This window comes from Carassius carassius, chromosome 18 (assembly GCF_963082965.1).
Source record: "Carassius carassius chromosome 18, fCarCar2.1, whole genome shotgun sequence".
NCBI lineage: Eukaryota > Metazoa > Chordata > Actinopteri > Cypriniformes > Cyprinidae > Carassius > Carassius carassius.
In genome coordinates this window covers 16,351,817-16,378,372 of record NC_081772.1, presented here as the reverse complement: position 1 = coordinate 16,378,372, position 26,556 = coordinate 16,351,817, and the positions used below count along the sequence as shown (strand labels likewise).

The 26,556-nt window shown below is 39.1% G+C and overlaps 1 protein-coding gene across 3 annotated transcripts in view; it reads right to left on the bottom strand.

Annotated features, from left to right (window-relative positions):
• Nucleotides 1-26,556, bottom strand: part of LOC132092544 (disheveled-associated activator of morphogenesis 1-like) — a 76,312-nt gene that overhangs the window by 25,309 nt on the left and 24,447 nt on the right. For all 3 annotated transcript variants that reach the window (XM_059498824.1, XM_059498826.1, XM_059498825.1), the window contains exons 2-3: nt 12,940-13,212; nt 3,689-3,778 (exon numbers count right to left, since the gene is read on the bottom strand). In XM_059498824.1, the coding sequence (XP_059354807.1) occupies nt 3,689-3,778; nt 12,940-13,122 (273 nt within the window). In that variant the 5' untranslated portion in view covers nt 13,123-13,212. The remainder of the gene's footprint in view (nt 1-3,688; nt 3,779-12,939; nt 13,213-26,556) is intronic.

Here is a 26,556-nt window from a genome sequence, read left to right as displayed (position 1 = left end):
ACACACTTGAAGTGACCTGTGGCTAAGTATGGTGACCCATACTTGGAATTTGTGCTCTGCATTTAACCCATCCAAGTGCACACACAGCAGTGAACACACATCTGGAGTGGTTGGCAGCCATATTGCTGCGGTGCATGGGGAGCAGTTGGGGGTTCAGTGCCTTGCTCAAGGGTCTCACCTCAGTCGCGGTATTGAGGGTGGAAGAGAGCGCTGGTTATTCACTCCCCCCCCCACCGACAATCTCTGCCGGAACTGAGAATTGAACCCACTACCTTCAGATTACAAGTCCAACTCTCTAACCATTAGGCCACGACTGCCCCTGTGCAATGTGCTCAATGTTCAATTCAGATTATCACAATTTCAAGAAATCAGTTAGCAGGAAGATGAATCAGCCCAAAGATCTGACTGAAAGTATCAACAAGCAGTTTAAAGCTCCTTTAAACTGCACTGCTACCAAAAATTAGCTAAACAATCTCAATTGTTGCATAGCAGTCAAATGAGACTATAGCCAGCATATTTTAACACAAATTAGGGGATATCACATAAAAAATGCTGGAGTGAAATTTGTTCACACCAACAAGAAAGTTGAAAAGAGATTTCTGTTCTCTTTTTGTCTATTTATTACACATTATTCTTCGCATTATTAAAAGAATAATGTGTAAAAAAAAATGGCAGATGAGCTGAATATAAAATAACACTAAGATATTGTTTTAAGCAGTTTTTTTAAGAAACAAAAACCTTGCTGTAAAAACTCCTAATGACAGCATTAAAAGACATTCATTCAAATGCAAATGTTTATCATACTAAACATTGAAGGTTTTAAAATTTGCATTCAGCTAATATGCCGCGCTGATTAGACACACATCTTCATGCCATATGAATACTGAACATGTCATCGATCAAAATTTTGTAATGCACTTAAATTTAGATGAGCTTACGTCTCCTGTCTCCTACATTCGTAAGCATATAAATGGAAGTCAATGGAATGAAAAATGTAGGGTACATTTAAGGAATTTAAAGTTCAAAAGAACAGCATTTATTTGAAATAGAAGTTGTGTGTATTATAAAGGTCTTTGCTGACACTTTTGATCAATTTAATGCATCCTTGCTGCATACAAGTATGAAAAGTATCAATTTCTTACTGACTGCAAATGTTTAAATGACAGTGTTTTTTAAGATATATTCGTACATTAACATTTTGCATTGACAGTCCAGCACCTTATAATAAGTGGAAAGAGAATATAATAAAATAGATGATGGCTGCGAGTGTTGTTTCCAAGGGTTGACAGACCGTTCAAGAGCCCTGGTCCTTCTAGATAACATAATCTGCACCTGCAAATGGAGGCCTTCCTGTTTTCTTTGGACCAACCACTGCTTCCCTTATCCTTCCACCCTATCCCAGACTGAAGCCCTGGGGAAGAGCGCCAAGCCCCTGTTTTACTAGTCCCAGGCTGGGCACTATGCTGAGTCGGCATGAATGCTGTTACACAGACACGGGCCGTCTCATGACAGACATATTCTTCCTTAATCTCATCCATCCGCTCACCGTCTTAAATCTTTTTCATTGTTTCCATGTGTTGAATCATAGAGCATGACCTTCCATGCAAGTAGAGTGAAATTAAATGTGGCTGAAAGACACTTATCAAAACACAGAAACGGCAACCCGATCTGGCCAAACGCTCGTTCTGATATGCTTCCAAATACAAGGATCAGGTCAGAAAGCAGGTCATTTACAAAACATAAAAAAAACAGAAGTCAAAGGACAATTTTGAGCGCCCTACTTCACGTCATGCCCTCTTTCGGCTCAGTGTCCCATGACAATAAGTAATTAGGTCTGTAATTGGGACACAGCATATGTGGCTATACAAGAAAAGATGTCATGGCCAGACAGATGGCCGACCTGTAACCAATACCAGCTACTGAATCACTGCAACTCATTGATAAGATCATCAAAGAAAAATCTCAGTAGGGCGCTTTCTTTTAATGTATCATATTATGGTATTTTAAGTGGGGTAGATTCCATAACCTTCACTGTGCTGAAGCTGAAAAAAGAAAAATCTCTCCCTATCACATATCTAGAGAATAATCGAAGGTAAGCTAGAGTACAGATTTTTTGTTCATCCCCCTGCAAAAATATCAGTTATCAGACAATATCTGCTTAAAAAAAAAAACTGTATTAGACATCCTTATTATTAATATAAGCCAGTGTCAGATAATTTTTTGGTTCCACCTTTAAAAATTTTTTTTAGAAATCATCTAGCAATATCTAACAGATAGAGATAGATCATGGCAAGCTTAAACTGTAGTTCAGAAATCATGGCCTGACTGTCACCCTGACTGTATTATTGATGTCACATCACCGGCAGTTATCCACCGACCACCCACTGTCTGTGTCTGTGTATGTGCATCATGTTTCAGTGCTCAAGCTGTCTCGAGTCAAACACATGGATTCACGTCAGAAGAAACGTCTGGCAGGGCTTATGTTTGTGGCATCATAGAGGGTTTGATGTCATTAATGAATTCAGATTGACATTGGTATTCCTCTGCTCTCTAAGCTCCATTAGGTCATGAATGATAAATGGCATTGGCCTCACTGTTTCATGCATACCTAAACATATAGTGTCCAGTAAAAATTAATAAGTGTGATTTCATAAAACATGATTTGCTCGTTAAAAAAACATTACGCTTGAGGAAACTGACAGAATCACATGGTGATAACAGGAGACCCATGCGATGGCCTCACGTATGGCAAAATACAACATGGACACAGTAAATTCCTCTCTTCCTATCGCAAACTACTCAAGACTGAAACCTTTGCTTAAAGTTAATGAACTCATCATCTAGCACAACTCAACAGTGGCTCAATGGCCCAGGGCTAACCTTTTGACTCCAAATTCACACTAATATTCATAGGCCCTTATGATGTTTTTAGTCATTTGTGAATAACCGAGTAAGGATTAGGCATAAGGACTTTTAAAAGTATGTTTTCCTCTCAATTTCTAAGACTTTATTAATTGACATGATTTTTCCAGGTCTATAAATCACACTTTTGAAATTAAGTTACCTCATATTATCCAGGGTTTTCAATACAGTGGGAATTAAAATATGAAATGTCTTGTTTTATAGTTGTTTTACGTTTTGTCTTATTTATAATAATTTCACTGTAAGTCATCTTGAGAGCCCTCTAAAAGTCACTATGTCTTGTCTTTGATGTAAACACAAACAGGGTATCCTGAAGATCAGCATACAATATTTTTTTACTGTAGGTCACTTTGGTTTGAAATCATCTTTTAAGAACATAATGCCAGAGAAAGTCTCTTTATTTTGTGTTTAAGAAGTCCAACATGTCCACTTATCCAAAATCTCTGCTGAAACTTAACTGACAATGAAAAGATTAATGGAAACATTTAATAGATTAGCTATTTTTAAATCAGAGAAAGTGGAGATAAGATGCATTAACTCAGAATCCTGTTTCTTTCAGACGGAGAGGCACTTTGTTAAATACCTTGATATACGAGATGTTTAAACACCATTCTGACAGGATGACAGTGTAATCTGGCGCACAGAACCTTCGACCGAGGATGAGAGGGTAAAAATCCCATCCATCCATAAACCCACCCACCCTACCAACCCCCCCCCCCCCCCCCACACACACACACACAATGACCTAATGTTGGAGAGCTCTAACCTTCTTCTTGCTGCAGTATATCTGCCATTTCTTTTCTGCTGGTAAGGCAAACATGGCCTCTCTGTGCTTCTCTGTGAGGTCCAGCTCATCCTGAAATGATAAGGAAAAAAAGAGAGATTTTAGAACCTGGATATGGAAAAAAAAAAAAGCGTAAATCCTTAGAGGCGGGTCAATATCCAGCCACAAACCTTTGATAACAGCATAAGGAAACCACAGAATGTTTTTTTGCAGCTTTCTCTTTACTCACAAGTGCTTCCACCAATCAGCAGAGAGGACACAGAGGAAATCGACAGAAAGAGAACAAAATGTCTGTGACAGCAGACTGAGTTAGTGGTGATTTGCACTGCAACTTTTGTAAGTGTCGTTTTAATGCCTTTTATCTTTTTAGTGTGCGTTAAATATTTCTATTAAAACTCTGTGATTATGTTGAAATCAGTAAATTTCCTCTTTCTGACCAATTCAGCATTCTGTGGAGTGCCTCAAATTCAATTCAAATGTATTACAGCTAGCAGGGAATTCTGCCCAAAACCATCTGTAAACACTGAACGACTGATGACTGAACAATCAATGGCTTTGGCAACGAAAGGCCTACATATAAACTTTAGCCAATTGTAATTTCCTTTTGTTTTGTCCTTATAACAGCAGTTCACCTCAACAATCACTGTGTTGTGGTTCGTCCTCAAAGTGGGTGTGGGTTTCCACAAAGAAAGAACTGGTTTGTTTGTTAGCTGCTCTCGACATGGGAGTCCCATGCAAACTGATGATTCAATTGTGAATTCCCACTTGTACACATACACAATTGAAAATATTCATATTACAATGTATATGGGAGAGAAACACATTCACTTAAGCAAGCAACTAAATCAGTGTACAATCAGAAAGAATATTTTGTGACATGAGGGTGGTGTTCCCTTTCTAAATGTTCCTTTACAAAGCTCTCTGTTGTCCTCCAGAGACACTGCAAGATTTTTCCCATAGCCTCCTATTTCCACTCTATTAATTTATATAAAATGCTGAGGGGGGGGGGGGGGGGGGGGGGTCTGTAAGATTTTTCTGAAATGTTTGAAACTGTAAATCCCTGCATGTAGCACTACACGACGATCTGTCTGGCAGTTCTTGGTGACAGTGATGTCCCTGATGCTCCACAGGGAAAAGCTGCTGTTCCTCTTATCCGGCCTGGTGTCTCTTCCATCCCTTATCTTCCTGTGAATCCCCCAGCCTTTAGCGGAAACAAGCTGCACAGTCAGCAGTAAGTCTAGACATCTCTGGCATATACGCATACAGAACAAACGTGTACAGTGTTTTGTTACAGTCAAGGACAGCCAGACTACAACCAGGATGTTCCATTCATGCAGAAAACCACACCTTGCCTTATCTGAACCCAACATGCCACATCAAGCTCCAGCATTTAGCTGCAGAGCAAACATTAAAGTCTAGGCTATGTGCATCAATCTATCATTGCTCTACAACACTACAGCAAACCTTTCAGCACTCATGAGGAAAACGTCCACTGTAGAACATAAACTCTCTATTGTAGTCTGTACAGTAATGGATGGAGCTGTCAAATCAACTCTTGATTAAATAAGACTTGTACTCTAATGGATAATACAGTTGGATACCTCAAATGACATCAATGGAAATAGTTGAAGTGTTTACTCTATAGTAGTTTATTGAAGAAGAATACAGCATTAACTATGCCTTCATGCTTTATACGGATGTTAAAGTTATATTTCACCTGAAAATCTCATTATTTATTCACCCTTATTTTGCTCCAAACTTTTTGGTTCTGTAGGACACAAAAGGAGAAATTTGGAAGAATGTGCGGTTTACTCCTGAAGTAAAGAGTATGCTCCGGTTTGCCACACTTTGATGGTCCTCACTGATGGCTTCACACGGTTGATGTGGGGTGAATACTTAGGGCTGAGAAACAAAGAAAGGTGATCAGACTGTCCCTGGTGGGGGAGGGGGGTCGCGATGTAAGCTCCATCAATGTTTGTGTAAACATGATCCAAAGTTTAGTCTCCTCTAGTGTGGCAGGAAACATGATGATGTAATTTGGGGAGCATTGTCTTTAAGCAAGCAGCCTCTGGGTGAGCAGTCTAATGTTTACTAGTGGCCTTATGCAGTTCGTTCATAGCAAGCTTGGCATTAGCATCTAGTGGAATATAAGCTGCAGTTATAATGGTGGAAGTGAACTCCCGTGGCAGATAAAAATGTCTATACTTAACCATGAGAAACTCTAGGTTGGCTGAGCAGTGTCTTCCAACAATGACAGAGTTCGTACACCAAGCTTTGTTAACATAAATGCACAATCTGCCGCCTCTGGTCTTGCCTGAGTCATCTGCTGACCTATCTGCCCGGAGCGTGTAGTGTCCGGCTAGCTCAATAGCATCCAATCCGTAATTCCATGCAATTTTTATAGCTGTTACCATCCATATTCTTTTATAAGCATTTTGGAATATCACATAAAAAAGCTGAATGGAAATGCAAAGATGTGCATAAAATCTTAAAATGTGCTTAAAAAATGTTTGTGTACAAATGCAAGATAATATGACAGCATTTGTTATTGTTAGCTACAAGCTACTTAGGCTTTCCTGGTTGCGCAAAGTCTCATTTGTATTAATTCTCATTTGTGTCAGTTTCCCAGGAAGCAATTATTTTGTTTTATTGAACACAAGATGGGAAGGATTTTTTAAAAATGTTTTATGCAATGCGCTGATGTTTAAATTCACAAATTTCGATGGAAACATAGCTAATAAGAGTTTTCTACACTTAAAAAGGACACAAAACACTGAAAATGTGGTGTGCAACATTTTGTAAGTCTTCTGAAGTTATATGATAGCTTTGTGAGAGACATATACAGAAATTTGAGTTATTATTCAAGTAAAATTATGACATCCTAGCTCTCTTTGGTGTGGTCATGAGAGAAACAGCATTGTCCAATATATGAATGAATCAAATGGACTGATCTGCTTAGGGAATTCAACTTGAAAATCGATTCAAATATGTGACGATTCAAATCGATTGAGAAGCCAAACAAATCACTATACAATTGGTGTCAGGGATCTGCAAGAAATGGGACCCAAATGCAGAATGAGCAGTCAAGGGTATTTTATTAACAAAACATAGACTGGAACAGCTGGGGGAATTTGCAGTGAAACAGATCGAACAGATGGGCAGGGCAGACAATAAGGGCAGGAGGGATGACCACAGAGAGAGTCCAAAATGACCACGGGCTTGAGCACAGAGGAGGCAGCTCCAGAGGAAGGGCCAGGCAGACACAGGAAACCCGTAGCTTCAAGAGAAACTCAAATGTCACCAGTCTAGTCGCCAGGTAGAGACTCACGAGACTTGACACGTGAGAGAGTTGAGCTGCTTCCAGGCAGTGGGGTTCAGTGGCCAGGAAATCTGAGTGGGGGCAAGACAGGACAATACACAAAACAAGACTAGACTCAAAATGACACACAGACAATAGAAAACAAAGAGTGAACAAAAGGCAAAATAACCAAAACTATCCAAAGAAATCAACCAGTTTAAAACAAAAAGCCAGGATCCAAAAAGGAACTGCACTCTCAAACTGAGTAAATGAAACCCTAAACCAAAAAGAGAAAAACAAAAACTAGATTAGGATGTGCACAATCAAAAAACAAGAACTAGATAAAACTAAAAAAGCCCAAAAAGGAACCAAGGATATAGACTAACTAGACAAGAGATCAAAAACAACTTGAGCAAGATCAAAAGGATAAATTCTGGCCCAAGAAGCAGGTAAACACCAAAAACGAACCAGCAGAGACACAAGGAAAGAGAACCCGATATATAGAGCAGTACACATGAGGATCAGGTGAAAACGATCAAGCAGACAAGGGCTAAACAAGGGGGCATGACCAGGGGTAACAAGGGGGTGGGACAAGGGGAGCACGTGGCAGACACGAACAAAGACAGAACCATGTGCTTAGACACAAAACAAACAAAGAAACATGGTACAGAGACAAGATGGACAGGACTGTCAGGGCAGGATCCTGACAGTACCCTCCCCCCAATGGACGCCCCCAGGCGTCCACACTGGGCAAAACAGTACAGGGAGGTACCAACTGGGGGGGTGGTTTGGGAACAAAGCTTGGAACTCCAGGATAGCCATGAAACCTAAGGGGTGGGACTGGGAGGGAGGAAAATAATCCTGGGGAATAGTTTGAGGTGGACCAGGGAGGTTCTGGTGTATGGGATCCAAAAGGACTAGCTAATAGGGTGGGTGGGATAGGGATCTTGTTGGTGGTCCTTCTAGGGAGGTGGACTTGTTTTACTGAAGGAACTTTGGAAGTAGCCCTTATGGCCTCTGGGGCCAACTCTTGCTGCGTGAAGGGCCTTGGGACAAACTCAGGTGCCATGGCCACATGGGCAGAGAGGGTGCATCCTTGGGAAAATGGTTCCGGAGATGCAAGAATGGATTCCGATACGGACTTGGAAGCACTCTCCAGGGCTTCGGAGACAGCCATTGGGCTGGACTCTGGCATGCCCTCCTGGGCAGTAAGGGCAGGCACTGGGCTTGACTCTGACGTGCCCTCCGGGGCTGCAGAGTTGGACTCTAGAGGCTCCTGGACCGGCACAGACTCTGGGACTGGCACAGACACTGGAATGGGCTCAGAGGTTGGAGCGGACACGGGCTCAGGGGGTGCCATCTCAACAGCAAGCTCTGGGAACATGACATGACTTATATGATTGCCCTTCTTGGGCATGACATAATTAACTGGGGGTTCAGGTGAAGTTACATAGACAGTCACAGATTCCTTCTCTAGGGGAGAGACAACTGGTGAAGTGGGCATCTGAGGGTGTGGTTCCACCAGGTTACATACTTCTGAGACCACTGGATATTGGACCACCTGACTAGGATCCACCTGGATAACAGGACTAGGGACATTCTGAAACTGGTCTTCCAAGACCACTGGAGGTAGGGCATCCTGACATGAGAAATCCTGGACCTCTGGACTTGGGGTCTCATGGCTTAGGCCCTCCTGGACCAGAGGACTAGCGACCTCCTGGGAGGGAATGTCGAACTGCACAACACAGGCCCTCATTTGATTCAGCTTCTGGGGGCACAGCAGTGTGTTATCGGCTGCCTCTGAATTGACTGCATTTAACTTAACCTCCTTAATCTTGGTTGCTGACTTGGCCACCTCTGGGATGAAGGGCCCCTTCTTTACTAGCTTTGAAATAGCAGGATCTGACTTGATTGGCTCTTGAATATCTGGGGCGGACTGAATTCGCTCTGGAATGACTGGAGCAGACTTGACTGACTCTGAGACAGATGCAGCATTCTGGACGTCGCCCTTCCTTCTTGCCCTATACTTCCTTGGAGTCAGAAGATGATCTGGGACTTGACTCGGTGAGGGTAAGAGAGCAGGCTGGTCTCTGCAATCTGGCTCTGGAAAGACTGGACAGACTTGGGGATTGGTTCCAGACTGTATACCTCTGGACCCACTGAATACATGACCAACTGAGTCTGGTCCTCCTGGACCAATGTGTTAGAACTCTCCTGACACTGGTCCTCTTGGCGCAGTGTGCTTGGGACCTCTGAAAGAAGAGTGTTTGGCTGCACAATGGGTGCCCTCCTCATCTTACATCTTTGAGGGCTCAAATGTGCATGACTTTCAGCTTCTGGGGTGACTTCAACACTTTGAATCAACTCCGGACTGACTGGCGTGGGCATGACCGGCTCTGGTGTGGGCACGACCGGCTCTGGCGTGGCAAGGGCAGATCTAACTGGCTCTGCTACTGATGCAGCGTTCTGGGCAGCTCTCTTCCTCCTCAGTCTACGCTTCAACGTAGGAGATGGAATAGGGTCTTGAATTTGACTCGGCATGGGAGGGAAGGTGGCATGGTCCCTGCAGGCTGACTCTGGGGGTGTAAGAATCTGCCAGTCCTTACGATGGTGCAAATACTTAGAAAATGTCCAATAATCTATGCCTCTTAGTTGCTCCATCTCCCATTGTGGTAGGGGATCATCCAAGCAGAGATTAAAAGCCTCCTTTAGAGTGGAGTCCGGATACTCCAAGCCCCTTGCCATGGTCCAGAAAAACTGGGCAAATGAAACAACCTCCCGCCCCTGCTGGCAGAGCGATGGCACTGCCTGTTGGAGTACCAGTCTCCCCTTAGCGGTACTGGGAGGAACAATACGGATGCTCATTGCTGGGTCCTGAGTTGGCTGGTTCGTTCTGTCAGGGATCTGCAAGAAATGGGACCCAAATGCAGAATGAGCAGTCAAGGGTATTTTATTAACAAAACATAGACTGGAACAGCTGGGGGAATTTGCAGTGAAACGGATCGAACAGATGGGCAGGGCAGACAATAAGGGCAGGAGGGATGACCACAGAGAGAGTCCAAAATGACCACGGGCTTGAGCACAGAGGAGGCAGCTCCAGAGGAAGGGCCAGGCAGACACAGGAAACCCGTAGCTTCAAGAGAAACTCAAATGTCACCAGTCTAGTCGCCAGGTAGAGACTCACGAGACTTGACACGTGAGAGAGTTGAGCTGCTTCCAGGCAGTGGGGTTCAGTGGCCAGGAAATCTGAGTGGGGGCAAGACAGGACAATACACAAAACAAGACTAGACTCAAAATGACACACAGACAATAGAAAACAAAGAGTGAACAAAAGGCAAAATAACCAAAACTATCCAAAGAAATCAACCAGTTTAAAACAAAAAGCCAGGATCCAAAAAGGAACTGCACTCTCAAACTGAGTAAATGAAACCCTAAACCAAAAAGAGAAAAACAAAAACTAGATTAGGATGTGCACAATCAAAAAACAAGAACTAGATAAAACTAAAAAAGCCCAAAAAGGAACCAAGGATATAGACTAACTAGACAAGAGATCAAAAACAACTTGAGCAAGATCAAAAGGATAAATTCTGGCCCAAGAAGCAGGTAAACACCAAAAACGAACCAGCAGAGACACAAGGAAAGAGAACCCGATATATAGAGCAGTACACATGAGGATCAGGTGAAAACGATCAAGCAGACAAGGGCTAAACAAGGGGGCATGACCAGGGGTAACAAGGGGGTGGGACAAGGGGAGCACGTGGCAGACACGAACAAAGACAGAACCATGTGCTTAGACACAAAACAAACAAAGAAACATGGTACAGAGACAAGATGGACAGGACTGTCAGGGCAGGATCCTGACAATTGGAGCAGGAGTTTATATGAATGTATCTCTGAGGGGAACTGACTATCTTTAGAAAAGTTTACGTGGTATTTTCTTTTCATCTTGCCTCTCAACAATGCATAAGAAAAAAAAGTGTAAAGTAGTGTAAAGTAGTGTTTATAAGCGCAGCTCTGCTTTGTTTACAGTGGTAAACAGGAAACACTGTATCATTGCTGAGTGAATCTGCGTCTCATTCAGCTCATCTGCTGTTTAGTTCATATACGTTTTATGTAGTACAGATTCACAAAATGAAAGTCAGACCATTCTGTTTTTGCTTCAAATTTCCAAATTATACAGTCTAATTTAGAGTAAAAACTACTCATGCTGCATGTATGCTGCATCTTTGTTTGGATCATGATTAAGACCAGTGGTGGCCTCTAATTTTAAATGGAAAGAGCACAGACAAAGCCTTAGTTTGTTCATATTAAGATACTGTATTTATTTTATTTGTGTAACTTACACAACTGTATGTCACGTCACTACTTGTTTGATTTGGGGTTTGTTTTAAAATTTTTATTTAGTTTTGTTATATTTCAGTTTCACAAAGAAAAATGCAGCAATAGCCTTATAAAATTACACCTTTTCATTTACTGTATGTAAACAATACCATTTTGTAAAAAGAAAAAAAGTGAGAAAATCGCATTGTGAAATCAAAATCGTTAATCGAATCGTGAGTTGAGCGAATCGTTACATCCCTACTGGTAACATAATGCATAAGTCATGTTAACAACTTTTGTGATATTTTTATGGTCCTTCTATGCCTACATGTATTGTAATTGTATAATAAAGAGCAACCAGTAGCCTACATTTTTTATCTACAATTTTTTTTCTTAGTTATGCAGGTTTGGAAAAAAATTAGGGTGAGTAAATAATGACAGAATTTAATTTTTTGGGTGAACCATCCCTTTAAATCTATGCCATAAAAGGATTATAATGCAATCATTTTTGGTTGATTCTCAAATGTCATACCTGGGGCCAGTCGTAACACACAAATAATTCTAATTCTATGAAAAAAGACATCATGGCTAAATCACATGGAAACTCCCTTTATGTACCTCATTGTTTTCATTTAATCCTGAAAAGCCCCTTTGTTCGGAGCATATTTTTGTAATTCTAATGTGCTCAGTGTGCTGAATATGATAAATTTGTAAAAAGACTGCGACAAACTCTGACATTAAGCTACATTTGCATAATAACCTCCAAATAAACACAATAAATGTCAGCTACAGTTTTTCAAATAATTACCCAGGTATCTTCTACAAAATGAGAATATAACTTTTCTTGAAAAACAATGTGTGAATAAGCAGGCAGGTTGCCGGTTACGCAACACTCGTTTACAAACTCAACATAATTTGCTAGAACGGCATGTGCTGAGAGCATGAAATCTTTCTGTGAGGGCTGTGAAAGAGAGCAACTGCTGCTGCTTTGTGCTGTAAGTCAATTCAGACCCAAGTACAGGGAAAGAGAGGTTAAGAGCATGTCAGACCAAAAACAAGCAATTGCTCTGCAGTGCAGTCTAACACACAAGGCCACTCAATGGGACCCATTGATGTGCAAAGTGGAAGCTGGCAGAGATGAAGGAGTAAACGAGAGAGAGAGGCAGAGACTGCAGCACGCCTCTGCTGCAATTTCTATTCAAGCAAGGATTAAAGACAACACATTTGATGGATCAATTACAGCTCTTTAATTACACTTAATCAGAGCGCAAACAAGGAGGGTTTGAGTATATGGTAATTATGGTTTGGTTCATTAATTAACTCTGTAATCAACAAATCAAAATATTAGTGTGGTGATAACCAGAGCTATTAAAATAAAATAGAATAAAATAATGTGTGAGGTCAAGAAGACTTTTTTAACAAAATAAAATATTATTTGTATTCAGCAACACGGCATTAAATTTGCCTAAAAATGACAGCAAACACATTCATAATGTTACCAAAGATTTCTATTACAAATAAATGAAAATAAAAGGTTTCACTGCTTCCACAATCAATTACATTTAAAAAATAATAGACATAAAACTGTACAGAAATGTTAAGCGTTGGCACCTACCACCAGCTCTGAGAACATGGCGTCCAGCTCGTCATAGCTGGGGAGGGGCAGTGCGGGCTCCATGGCCTGCAGAGCAAAGTCCTCCCGCAGACGGTAGGTGATCTCTGGGTGGTCACTGCTCTGAAAGCAGCAAAAGAAGAAGGACATGCCATGGCCTCCACCTCCGCGTTTCCGTGGTGCCATGGCTGCTTCGGAGTGGGGGCTCAAGGGATGATGGGAATGAGAGAGTGGTGGTCCTCCCCCAGCTGAGAGCTACGCTTGGGTCACTCAGACCTGTGAGAAAACATAAAGAGAAACTTTTGTCAAGACATGACGTCATTTCACAGGATAAAGACTTTCATCAGCCTTGATAAAGTCCAGGCAACAACCTGAGGATCTAACAGTTCTGCTTCATCTAAAGCTCTAAATCAAGACGTCAACCCAGTACAACTCTACTAGGCCTAGGCAACACCACAAGAAGTCACATAACGTGCATGTAATCATCAGATTGGCTCATTCCAACTAACCACATCACAGGAGTGACTATGGACCACAATGCATCTCTTCCTACATAGCATTACAGAGGCTGTGCAAATGAACACAGCTTGCATCCTCATGTGTCGGGCCACATCTATATTTAGGACAATAGAAAGAAAATCTGGGTTCCAGTGACCACAAACAAAAATAAAAAGCCTTTTTTAAGATCCAAACATGACAATTAAGAAGACAAAGACCGCAAGTTAAGTCACTTGATTGGATCAATGACAAATAAGTCACAATAAATGTGTTTACAATAAATTAAATAATAAAAAATAAAACGCCTGCCAATATCTTTATAATTTTATGTAATTTATGTAATTTTTGTATTGTTTCATAAAACTTACAAATTTTTTTATTATAATTATTATAATATATTAAATTGTTACAATTGTTGTCTATAAATATAAATGAACAAAGCCAAAAATATTTAATTTAGGTTTTCTTTTTACATCGTAAAATTTTATTTTTCAATTAGTTTTCTTTCCCTATTAATGTTGCATCAGCCTGACATTTTTGACTTTCTGCCACCATAAAATAAAATGTATATTAATTCACAACAGATAAACATGCTCTTCAAAGAAAAGGTGCATTCAAGCCATTTTATGTACGAGTTACATTTTTGTGTTTTTGAATAAATTAATAAATCGAACCATACTGACCCTATTGCCATATAATAACCACAATAATCCAAGAGTAGCCTCTTATGTTTGACACACTTTCCCAAAATAAACAACTGGTGTAAGAATGTATAACAAATTTCGCTGTGTAGAAACATATGCCACTCAAGCCCTGCAGCAGAAGGTGCATCAGCTGTCTTTACAGCTTTGCATTTGGGTGTGGAACCACAAACAAATAACACATGGTCAGACTCAGAGCAATGAACACCACGGTCACTGAATCTACAAAACCAGCCAGATTCTCTGCCTTAGAGAGACGTACAGACATGCAGGTGTGAGCAAACACCTGTGAGGCATTTCAGCGCTGATAAAGTGGGGAACCGTTTGCCCTGTGGGCCACAGTATATGATTCTGATCACAGATGGCTGCCCTGAGGTCACTAAGAAACATACTGTGGGAAAATGTCCAAGACTTCCAGATAAAACCCTGACAGAAGAAGATTGAGGATTATTCTAGGAAAAAATAAAGAATGTGGAACTTAAGAGAAAAAAAACAAAGTGTATGAGAGAAAGTGTTTTCAAATAATGTAGGTGGATATGTAGACATTCCTAGCCAAGTCTCCTCTTGAGTGGGTGAGTCTGGCACCGATGCCCCTTCACAGCCTGTCGTTCACCAATATTGGCACAGCTGGAGTACAGCTGAATGTAACGCCCCTCCACAAATCCATTGCCACACTGGAATTCCCAGCTGCCCCTCCCTGAAATTAGAGTCAGCCTAATCCTGACTGCAACTGTAGACTTCAAACAAGCTTTGTACGTAGAATGTTTCATCCTTAGGATAACAACCAAAGCAGCCTTGGTGAGCACAAGAGACTTCTTTCAATCTCACCAACCCAAATCAACATCATCAAGATATTAATAATCCAGCTGAGTCGTTACTTGCCTCACCCAGCAGTCAGCGTCTGGTTGCACTTATTGACATCCTGCATAGCGGCAGGAGAGATCTGGTTGGGTGAACTCTGAGATCATCCCACAGTCCACCAAAGATCACGAGCCACCACGCATTACTTCTCTACTGTGGTGAACATCAAAACACGTGCCCTGTGAACAGAGGTGGAAAGTAACGAATTACATTTACTCGCGTTACTGTAATTGAGTAGCTTTTTTGTGTACTTCTACTTTTTTAAGTATTTTTTTTAATCTGTAATTTTACTTTTACTTAAGTATATTTTGTTTGAAGTATTGTACTTCGCTACATTTTAAAACACATTAATTACTGAGTAAAAAAAAAAGTCAGTAAATAATGGGCAGGAGGGCAAACTGGCGCTAAAATCACAAGACAGATGCAGACGGACAAAACAGGCGTTAGTGGTGCAGACACCGCTGAAAACGAAACCCCGTCATATTCTGAAGTTGAACTCAAGGAAATGAAGTGAACCCCTGGCCATATGTATGCTCTATTATGCTGTGTATGCTGTGCTTGCCTAGGGAGACCAAACTAGCAGTTTATAAAATCTCGACAAGACATCAACCCCACGTAAGCATATAGAGGTGAGCTAAATAATTGCGTCATTGCATTGGTGGTTAAAATGATGCTTTGACATTTTAGCAAGAGGTTTTGCACAAATTAGCCAAAAAGACTGGTGCGGAGTGTGCGATATATATTGTCTGCGATAATATCATAATTGTTGTTTTAATGATGTACGCGCGCATTTAGAGTGTTCTTTCACTGTGTGATTCAGTCTGTTGAAATGCATTTAGAATGAAATCAATCAAAATCATTTAGAATCAAAATCACACAAAGAATGCTGTCTTTTCCTCTAAAAATCATAATCACACACACACACACACACACACACATATATATATATATATATATATATATATATATATAGATCAGTGGGGATTTCTTTAAGACTGCAAGGGAAGCTCAGCTTCCCCTCTAATGTAAAAAAAAAAAACCCAACGGTCAAATATGTACTATTGTGTATTATGTATTGTGTTAATCAGCTACATGTCGGCTGACTCGATTTTCTTCTCATACATTCCCGTAGCGTCACAGTGCATTTCCCTGTTGAAGCCGAGCGTCCATTGACTTCGATGGGGCTGCTTTGAACAGTTTTTTTCAGTGCTCCGAAGCTAGACGGTCATTGGATAAATGCTGCGATTATGTCCCGCCCACGGACGCTCAGCGTCTCTGGAGGTGAATGAAGACTGGGCTTCCGCGTGATGATTGGAGGATCTGTCGATCTCCTTTTGACTGACAGCGGTCTGCACCATAAGAAGTCGGCGAAGCTGTTTCACGCTCAGTCCCATGATCGCGGATTTCTCAAGTGTATTCGAAAGACAAACTGCGGCAATATTTCTTGATATTTGTAAAATGCAGAACCACCACAAAAGTAAATTGGTAACTAAGACAGATTGAAAATGTGCGCGCGCGCACACACACACACACACACACTATAGCCATCTAGTGGTTAAAGTGATTTATTACAATTTTTAAACTGAATTTCCCCAAAAATGGGCAAAAATCTTACATTAAACCTTATAAAATTATCCATGGTATCCCCATGTATGAAAGTTAGAAATCTGGGTCTTTTATGAAGTGAATTTTACCTGAAATGCTTTTTTCTTTTTTTGTAAAAAAAAAAAGCCTATTTAAATAAATATTTATTTATTTATAGAAATGTAAAAGATTTAAATCCTCCAAAAACTGTACAAAGTTTAGTAAAAACATAAATGAACAGAGTAAAATTATATTTGTAAAAAATTTAAATATTTTACTATTACAAAATGAAATGGTATTGTCTGGGGTCAAAAAGACCCCGAGTGTCATTACAAATGAAGACCATCAGAGGGTTATAATGTAGGCCGAAAATGAGCTTCCCCTCTTTGAAAGACCAGCAGCCGCCACTGATATATATATATATTTTTTTTTTTTTTTTTTTTTTTTTTTTTACAACAGGACAGTAAACTAAGAGACTTGTGTTTTAGACACCATATTGCCATTGTTTTTGCTCTATTTCTACAACAAAAATTTATTCCAAACACAGCCACCAAAGCAAAATTTTGCATCTCTGAGCAACATGACAGTGTTTCGTTTCTGAATGAATCAACCGTTTAAATGATTCGGTTCAATCACAATGACTCACTTATTAACAGTGACTTGCTAACACATACTGGCCATTTTAATTTCACATTTAAAGTATCTTTTGATTTTTTATTTTTTATAATTAAGTTTTTATAATTTCAAATGAGTATTCAACATTTTATGTCTGGCATATCAAAACATTATTCATGCATTTGTAACTGCAGGTTAAATGCATTCTTGTCCTGCACTAAACAGTGTAATACATCTAAATGTCACGTCCGATGAAGCTTCTGCATTTCCTCTGCATTAAAAGATGAGTTTGTTGATACTGATTTGCCTGGTAACAGCCCAAATGTTTTATTATTCTAAATAACTGATTCCTTTAATTAAAAACAACTAGTTTGAGATTAATAGACCTATCCCAGGGGTGTCAAACTCAGTTCCTGGAGGGCCGTAGCCCTGCAGAGTTTAGTTCTAACCCTGCTCCAGCACACATATCATGTAGTTTTCAAATAAACCTAAATGATTAGATTAGCTGGATCAGGTGTGTTTAATTAGGGTTATATCTAAACTGTGCAGGACTGTGGCCCTCCAGGAACTGAGTTTGATACCCTTGGCCTGTCCCATTTTTGACTCCCTCCCACTGTTAAAATGTAACTAAGTAATTTTTACTCTGAGTAAATTTTAAATGAGCTACTTTTTACTTTTACTTGAGTGGATTTTTTAGACTGGTACTTTTACTTGTACTTAAGTAAAATTTCATTAATGTAATGGTACTTTTACTTGAGTAGAATATTTTTGTACTCTTTCCACCTCTGCCTGTGAAAGTGATCTGTGGCCTTGCAGTACAGTGATACTGGACTCCTTTAACCTGCAGTGAGGAAATGCTACACCGCTGCTGGCACACCAACAACACTCACTCTGGCTGACTCCAAGCTGATAATAAAATCACCTTTAACAGCGTTAGATCACAAGGTTAGCATCAAGACACTTTGACTTGAGAGTAATCAGTGTCTCTGTTATGAGGAATGCCACTAATTGACATAGTTGGTTCACACAAAAAAAAAGTTTTAAACAGTAAAAATATTTAAACATGCGTTAAAAGATTGTTTAATTGATTCCGGAGTTGTTTAACTGATGTTTTCTTAATATCATTTTTATATGAATTAATATTATTGTTATGTTAATTAAACAAATTTTCATACCTCGTTTTTCTTTTCTAAATCTAAAGAGGGTTGTGTGTATTTTTTGCTTGATTGTTCGTTGCTTTTAAGATATTACTGAAGAAATTCGAAAACAAAAATAAAATAAATGTTATGAAATGTCATTGCATTGAATGGTTTTCATTCAAATTATTTTAATATTATGAAAAAAATTATACTTTTACTGGAAAACAGGATTTTCTGTTGGATTAAGTTTTTTTTTAACCTCCAAAATCTGTAAAATATCCAACATTCCTCTTGAAATTCCACTCTGTGCCAAACTCTGAAGGTCTGTGTTTACTGTAAGTTAGCATGGACGGGGTGGTTTTGGACTTTGCTTCAGATTTGGCCAATCCGGCCTGTCTTTGGGTTTTGTTTTTTTCCAATGTCTTGCCCAGTTTTTGGAAATCTGTGCTGTGGTTTATTCCAAAGCGGTGTTTGGAGAGCTGCATTGCAAGTGGCCCTGACCAGAAAAAGGGAGTTATGGCTGGAACGGCAACAGTAAGAGATTCATGCATTGCACATACAAATTACCTCCATTTTCACAAGTGGAATAAACAACTGTTACAAAGTCTGACATTCTCACGTCATCAGACACAAGCACAAAAACAAGTGTCAGTCAGTCACAAATCAATTAAATAAAACTATATCTTTTGATTAAAAAATCAATTCAACTGATAAACATTTGTACTGTATATGATAATAAGGCTCATTTTCAGAGAATATGCCATGAATATGAGTGCATTATATATATATATATTATATTTAGATGTTTTACTGGAAAAAAAGAAAAGAATACCAGTTAAGAAGTGTTTAATGCAACATTACTTCTTGGCAAAGTCACAAACCATTATTAGAACTGACAGAAACAATCACTTGTTGAAACTTATGTGCTTTTTTTAAATATCAGATTACTGTAAACACAGAACTAAACAGCAAAACATTTGACTATGCAGTTATGTAACCTAAAGCTATAACCTGTACTCAAACATCCTAATATAATATTTGATTCCATCACTGTTTATTTACAAGTTTGTATAAGGAGCCCACATTTTGATCTAAATCTAAAATCTGTATCATTAAGTAGCAGTGAGGTGAGAATTGCTAGCAAACCAACCTCTCAAAAAATGTCCATTATGTTCTGTCAGAAAAAAAGAGATTATTTTTAGTGTTAACATGATATTTTAATTCACTCACAGTTTTACTGCATTCACATATTGCCATTTAACAAACCATATTTTAAACTGAAACCAACTATGTGGATGACTTGTGACTTGTTGACACACAATATAATCTCTTAACATCTTTCTTCCTATTCAGCTGACACAACAGAGGCGGTCATGTGACCCGACTGCTTTGCATAGAGCAAAAAACAAACCCCGCTCCGACACGTGACTGCCGTAGGGGTTGCCATTTAATCTTTTACAGGCAGATTAAGATTAATCAATATTTAATTTATGCTGATCCAAAACACTCTGACGAAGGCTGTACATTATGTGCCTGCAACATTAGAGGGAATGCAGTGGGGTCAAGAGTTTACCGTAAATCACTTCCTTGTTATTTCCATAGAAGTGCAAGGTATGCTCAGCTGGAAGACACATGAGCAGGAACAAAAAGTCTTAAGTGTTTAAGGAGACACATTTAAGACTTCAAAAAAAATACTACCGGGAGAATTAGAAATGGTCAGCGGACTGTAATGGTTTCATTTAATAACCTTAAAACTCAGAGCTCAAAAAGAAATAAGATAAAAATCGAATTATCTTGAGACTACATTCTTTAAACATTAACCCTATTGTTTAAAGTTTCCAACAACATAACAAATGAACAACCAGAAAGATGAGTCCAAAGAAGATAAACAGGAAGGCAGTGAAGGAGGGGTAACTAGCTAAAAGTAGTGACACTACCACTTGATTATTTTGAAAAGCGCATAGTGTTACTGTCATACTAACGAAAATGGTAACTTTTCCAGTAACAGATTTACTTTTGTCACATAAGGTGGATCACCATTTTTTTTCATTCACAGTCTATTTCACAAACAACAGAGCTAAGCACAGCTATGTTAATATAATAGAGTGCAGAAGACAAGAGCAAGAACTACATCCCATGAAGCACGAAGAACCCTTAAACTATTGATTTCATTATGCTGATCATACACAAATATTTAAGTACTTTGAGAGCATAGGGAGACTAACTCAACATCATGCACCAAAGTTATTTCTGTGCAATTTCCTTATCCCGATTCTCTGATTGGTGAAGAATTCTCTGCAGAATCAAGCAGGAATTCAGCTGTTAAATAGGATTATATAAATTGAAACAATGCAGGCTGGTGGCTTCAACAAAAGCATATGCCATTGATCTTGTAGCTCACATTAGGTCTGTCTTTAAAGATTTAGAAGTTATTGTTCAAAATCAGTTACCCAATGGCGAAAATTAACAGTACCTCTAGAACCCAACTGTTGCACTCTGTACGGTTTCACAGTAGCTTCCCTAACTCTTGATAACACTGTCCTTCGAAGGAAGTAGAAGCATTTCAGAAGTACTTCGATTACTAACATTACAAATATATATTATATATGCATATACATCATCGAAAAGCACATTTTCGGTGGCAAAAATGTACGAGGAGAAAGCACAGTTACTAAGCATTTTTGTTTACTAAGACCTTTCATTTGTTACAATAAAAAGGGAGAGGGGTACTGTTGAATGATTTATACAAAGGAGTTTAGTGTAGACTGCTACTGTAAGCCCACTGGTGTTCATATCAATACAGTGACTGCATTAATCTTCCAACTCACTCACCTCTGACCCTGCTGAGATTTTATCTTCCCTGTGGGCCTGTCCTGACAGGCCACATTCTGCACATTCCCAGCTGAGCTCTGCACAACCCTACTGCCACCTCACCACACATCCTCTTGTCACTCTTCCTGTGTCCTCTGGGCACTAATGGTAATTAGGTTCAAATATGAATTCGAATTCAACACCCATTTGACTGCTTCTGTTGCTTTTGTGTCACAGAAACAGTCCATCTTCCTTGAAAAACACAATGCTAAAGACTTTCAAACCACATGCGCAAGTAGTGAGTAACTACAACAGCACTGACAGTGAATCGAAGTTATAAAATGGTTATCAGGTGTGGCCATTGACTATCTTCTCTAATTCACATTATATTGCATGTATACACTGAATAGAATGTGCTGTTTGTGTGCCATTAGCCTCTTATCTGTATGTATCCGTTTACGTATTTCATTACATACTGCTGTATGTATTGTGACTCAGCTTTAGGGCTGGACAATAATTCAATATCAATATATATTGCAATATAATTTTTTTTTCAACAACAGTGATATGATTTTTAAACACACATCCGATATTTCAATATACAGTGTTTCTCATACATTGTTTTATTTTTGGCGGCCTGCCACAATATCATCACCGAAGGCGGGGCTTCGTTCGATAGAGCCAGTGTTGTCAGCTGTATGATATTTATTGCATTTGTACGATCATTTTTACCCCTGTATGACGTACGATCAATAAAAAAAATAAAAAAAAGAACTTCTGAATTTCTGAACGTGTTTTTTTCCAAAGTCATCTTTATCAAAACAAAGCCATGCAATACACCTGCAGACAAAGGGTGGAGATGCACTGACATTTTCTTAGTTTGGAAATGAAGATAAACATCATTCCAGTCAGTCAGGTTATCAAAATAAGAGAGATATGAAAGAAAAAGTTAATAGACAGGAATAAGAGCCATGTGTCAGGATATAGTGGCATTGACTTTACCCCATAAGGAAGGCCTGTACAAAACAAGGCCAGTTCTGTCCTACCATTTCAGCCTTCTATTTTCTCTCTCTCCATCCATCTTTCCATTTCTCTTCTCAGCTTCTACTCAGCAAAAACTAAGTGCACTTAATCAGATGACTTGGCTGGAGTGATGCACGGATTAGCTAGGGAAGACTTTATATTATATATGTAGACTTTATTGTGTTATATATGTATATGTATATTCAAAACAGAAAAAGACTTTAAACTACATAACAAGCATCAACATATACAAGCAATTATATTTTATTGTAATATACAGTATGGTGGACTTTCTGTGAAAAAAAAAAGAAAATTCACAAAACTATCTGGCTGTGTTCTTTGTTGTGTATTTAACCCACAAAGAATGAGTCAGTCTTTTATATAGCTTTACAAGTAACAGGCAAACCATTAGGCAAAAAATAAAGGTAATTATAAGTGATCCTCAATTAGCAGGTTAACAGCAGCATGCACAGTCAAGTGAAATAAATACCTCTTTTGGGCTGGTTTCATAAAGCACGATAAGAGCTATGGAAACATCACAAACCAAGAAAAGCTTTCAATGATTACACTGAAAGTCCAGTTAAAGCAGAATAAGCTCTTATAATCCTTAAACAGCGTCTGCAACAATTTATAGTTCTGTTTTTATAAAATGAAATAAAAAAGCACTAGTAAATAAATATTAACTATACACTGCCAAAATTGCTGCAGTGCAAGTTACTATCCCAAGTGTCCAACAATGTCTGTAAACATTTACGTTTTTAAAATAAAAAACCACTGTCACAACTGCCTCAGTGCCACAGTGGCATTTAAAGCAGAAAACTGTAAGTTCAACCCCTAGTCCAACAGCATCTGCCATGATTTACATCTCTTTTAAAAAAAAATAATAATAATTAAATAACTCTGTGGTTAGTTCATACTGGTTGCCTGGATTTTGTACGACTTCGTTGAATGTAGAGTCAAAAGGAGCATTTCTGGGGTGAAAATTCATTATAACATAGTGCCCTTGGACCGTTCTGGGAGTGACTGCCAAATCAGATTTTCTCTCCGAATGCTGACAACAGGGCTTTCGGGGTAGTAGCTTTTTGTTTTTACTATGTTCAAGCCATGTGTTGATCTGTTTTATAGCTGTAAGCATGATATTTTACTTGTCTGAAGCATTTACAATTTAATTCTACAACTAGAAAGTGTTCACGCTGATTACATCACATTGGTCAAAGAGTCACTGAGTCACATTTCCGACTTGATTTTATTCCCACTGATAGCCATTGCATTTATTGTTTATTTGCATATGGTTATCCTCTGCTTAACTTTATTGCATCATCAATGGTTGATGTTGTTCATGTCACGACATATCACCAACTGTCACTGAAAAGAATAACTTCCAGTCAATTTGTTGCTGAAAAGCAATACTGATGTGAAAAGCCATTAAGTAAAGGCTATCATGTATTGATATTATTGAGTAGCAAACAGTGATGCTTGGTTGATGAAACCAGCTTATACGGTCAATAAATACTGATACAAGGACAAAATTTTAAAGGAAACGAAAAGGGGTCAAACCCACCATAGAAACTGAAAAATAATAATGCACGTGTCCCAGATGACAACATTACCTAACAGTCTACAGTCTATTAACAGTCTACCCTTGAAGCCTAGTTGATAAAACCAACTTTTATGGTCTATAAATACTGATAACACACAAAAAATTCAAACCTAGCTTAAAAACTGTAAAATAATGGAAGTGTCCTGAATATCAATGTCAGCCCTCACTGTCCTTCAAATCTACACTTTGATGCAAGGATTGTTGAGTAATATTCCACAGTCAAGTAGTGGTCGACCGATATTGTTTTTTTACAGCTGATGCCGATATCTTGGAAAGCAGGGGGCCAATAGCCGATATAAAGCCAATATAATTGTTTTCTTTATTCATATTTAAGACATTTTTTATCATTTGACAACGGATAAAAAAAAGTGTAAAATAAACATACTTTTACTTTAGATGACAAAGTATTTTCCACAAATAAATAAATGTTTAATAAAAATATAAATAAAAAGAAAGTAAACACTGTAACAAACAGGGTACTCAGTATTTGGCAAAGTTTGTGTGTATTGGGAATCATATTTTTCAAATAAAGCCAGGGTAACACTCATTTTTCACATACAGCACACAGTGAGGGCAAATGCATAAAGTTGCATAATTGCATAAATGCATAATTTAATTAACAGGGACAGACAGTCACGCAGAGAACACGTGATCATGCTGGATAAAAATGCACACTTCACAAGATCTCACAGATCTCAAAGTTTGCAAGGTTTGTGAAATTAAATGTTCATTAGTCATTCAAAGATTTGTTTAAATTATATAAATGCGTACTTGCAAATGAGAAAGTATTATAACTTTCACCTTTCTATAACTAATAATATAAAAGCAATCGTTTAATACTTTCTGTATACATTAATTTATTTGATTCCTTTGTTTAACCGCTCTGATTATTAACAGACTTCTATCCGTATTAGACAGAACTGATAACTATGACAGCGAACAAGAGAGAGAATGTGAGCACCGTGTGCTCAGGCGCTGCTGCTCTCAGCGCCATCAAAATAAAAGTCCACATCGGCCAAGCAGAAAAACGTATCGGCCGATGTCGATATTTTTCATGAAGTAAGTTTTTCTGAAAAATACCAAATATCGGTATATCCTTGGCGAAATATTGGTCAACCACTGCTGTGAAGTCCACAAAGTTAACAAAAGGTTTAAAAGGCGCACCCTTCAGAAACTTAAAATGACAAACACGACAGTCAACAGTCTTGACCACAAGGACAGTCCACATCAATTGTGTCATTTGGGATGGGGTCAAAGTTTGTCTGCCCAGCACAGATTTCACACATCGATGTGGTTGCACTTAAAATAGTTTCTTAAAATCAGCATTGTGGAGAACAACACTGGGGAACCATTGAGTGCTCCCCTGAATGAGATATAGACTGAAGCTTTCAAAAGAGGTGTTGAATAACACTACGATTGTGAGAAAAGCCCTTCATTAATCATGAGGGTGGTGGTCACTATCAAGCTAATGGCTACGTCTCCCCCTCATGTTTTAAGAAACACAGTACAGAAGACTATGTTCACGGCATGGGCCAGGCAGGGATTCTTACAATGTGAACCCAAAGCTGGGGTTCAGATTCCACACACCCTCCTGTCAGAGGTAAGTAAGAAGGAAAAACGGGAGTAGATGAAGAGATTTGAATAGCTGCTCCCCCTTGCAGACAGCCTGTCAATCATGTTCTGCAGACAATGAGACCACCACCCCCCTTTCAACATTTTCATAAAAAACTGCATACACAAGCATGTACACTAGAGGTCTTTTACAGTCCACCCGAGACCCGTCGACCCGGGACCCGCACGGGTTCTATATTTTAAATGATCAGCCAGGTCCGAATCTATTACTTTGGGTCCCAGGTCTGTTTAACATTGTGTGTAATACCATGCCATCGGAGTCATTTGACTCTTAGAACACCCGGCCGTGATCAGACACTGCTTGTGTTTTTTGTAACTTGCAACATGTAAAATTAGGAAAAGAAAAGTGTGAGTCTCTCTCTCTCTGCCGTTAGAAGCAGAGCTTGTAGACTCAGAGTTAATGCAAGTGCACGCACGGTAATAATGCTTGCAGACTTGACACACTCACATTTAATATATTTCAAATCAGCAACAAAATCTTAGGTGAACACTCACATGAATGTTTTCTATGACGCTCAAATTGCAAATATTTTAGGTTGATCCAACTACACACATATGCAGTCTCAAGCGCGTGTCTTGTTTCTATGGCAACCAGTTTGACCGCCAAACCGCACTTTACATTTTCTCCCATTTTTATAATAATATAAATGAACCGTTTAATCTTAAAGTTTTAGAGGTCAGATTCAGACTCAATGCAGAGCAGAGAGCCAAGAGATGATAGCAAATAAATAACATCAGCGGCCATGGCACTGATCGAGCAATCGTTATTATAGTTTAAAAGGGCAAACAGTCGAAGTTATTATGCGAGTTAACTCGAGTCAGAATGTACATGTGCACAGTTGCATTTGTCATCCGTCACCGTGACATCAAGTGGACTTTTGAAACTGAAATAATGAGTGGATTGAGCTTGGACTTGGAATAACGAGAGGAATGACATGGATAACTTTCTTGTCGGAGGATAGTAATGCATCAATGGCAGTCAGGTACAAGGAAGAGAGACTACGGCTCCTTAAATTAGGTAAGACAAAAAGTTGTATTTTTCGTTTATTGAAGGTGAAATACGTGACAATCGGGTCCTGTTGGGTCTGTGTCTTTCCGGCGGGTTCGGGTCCAGCTTTCAAATAATAGACGGGTCCAGGTCGGCATTTTGTGGATC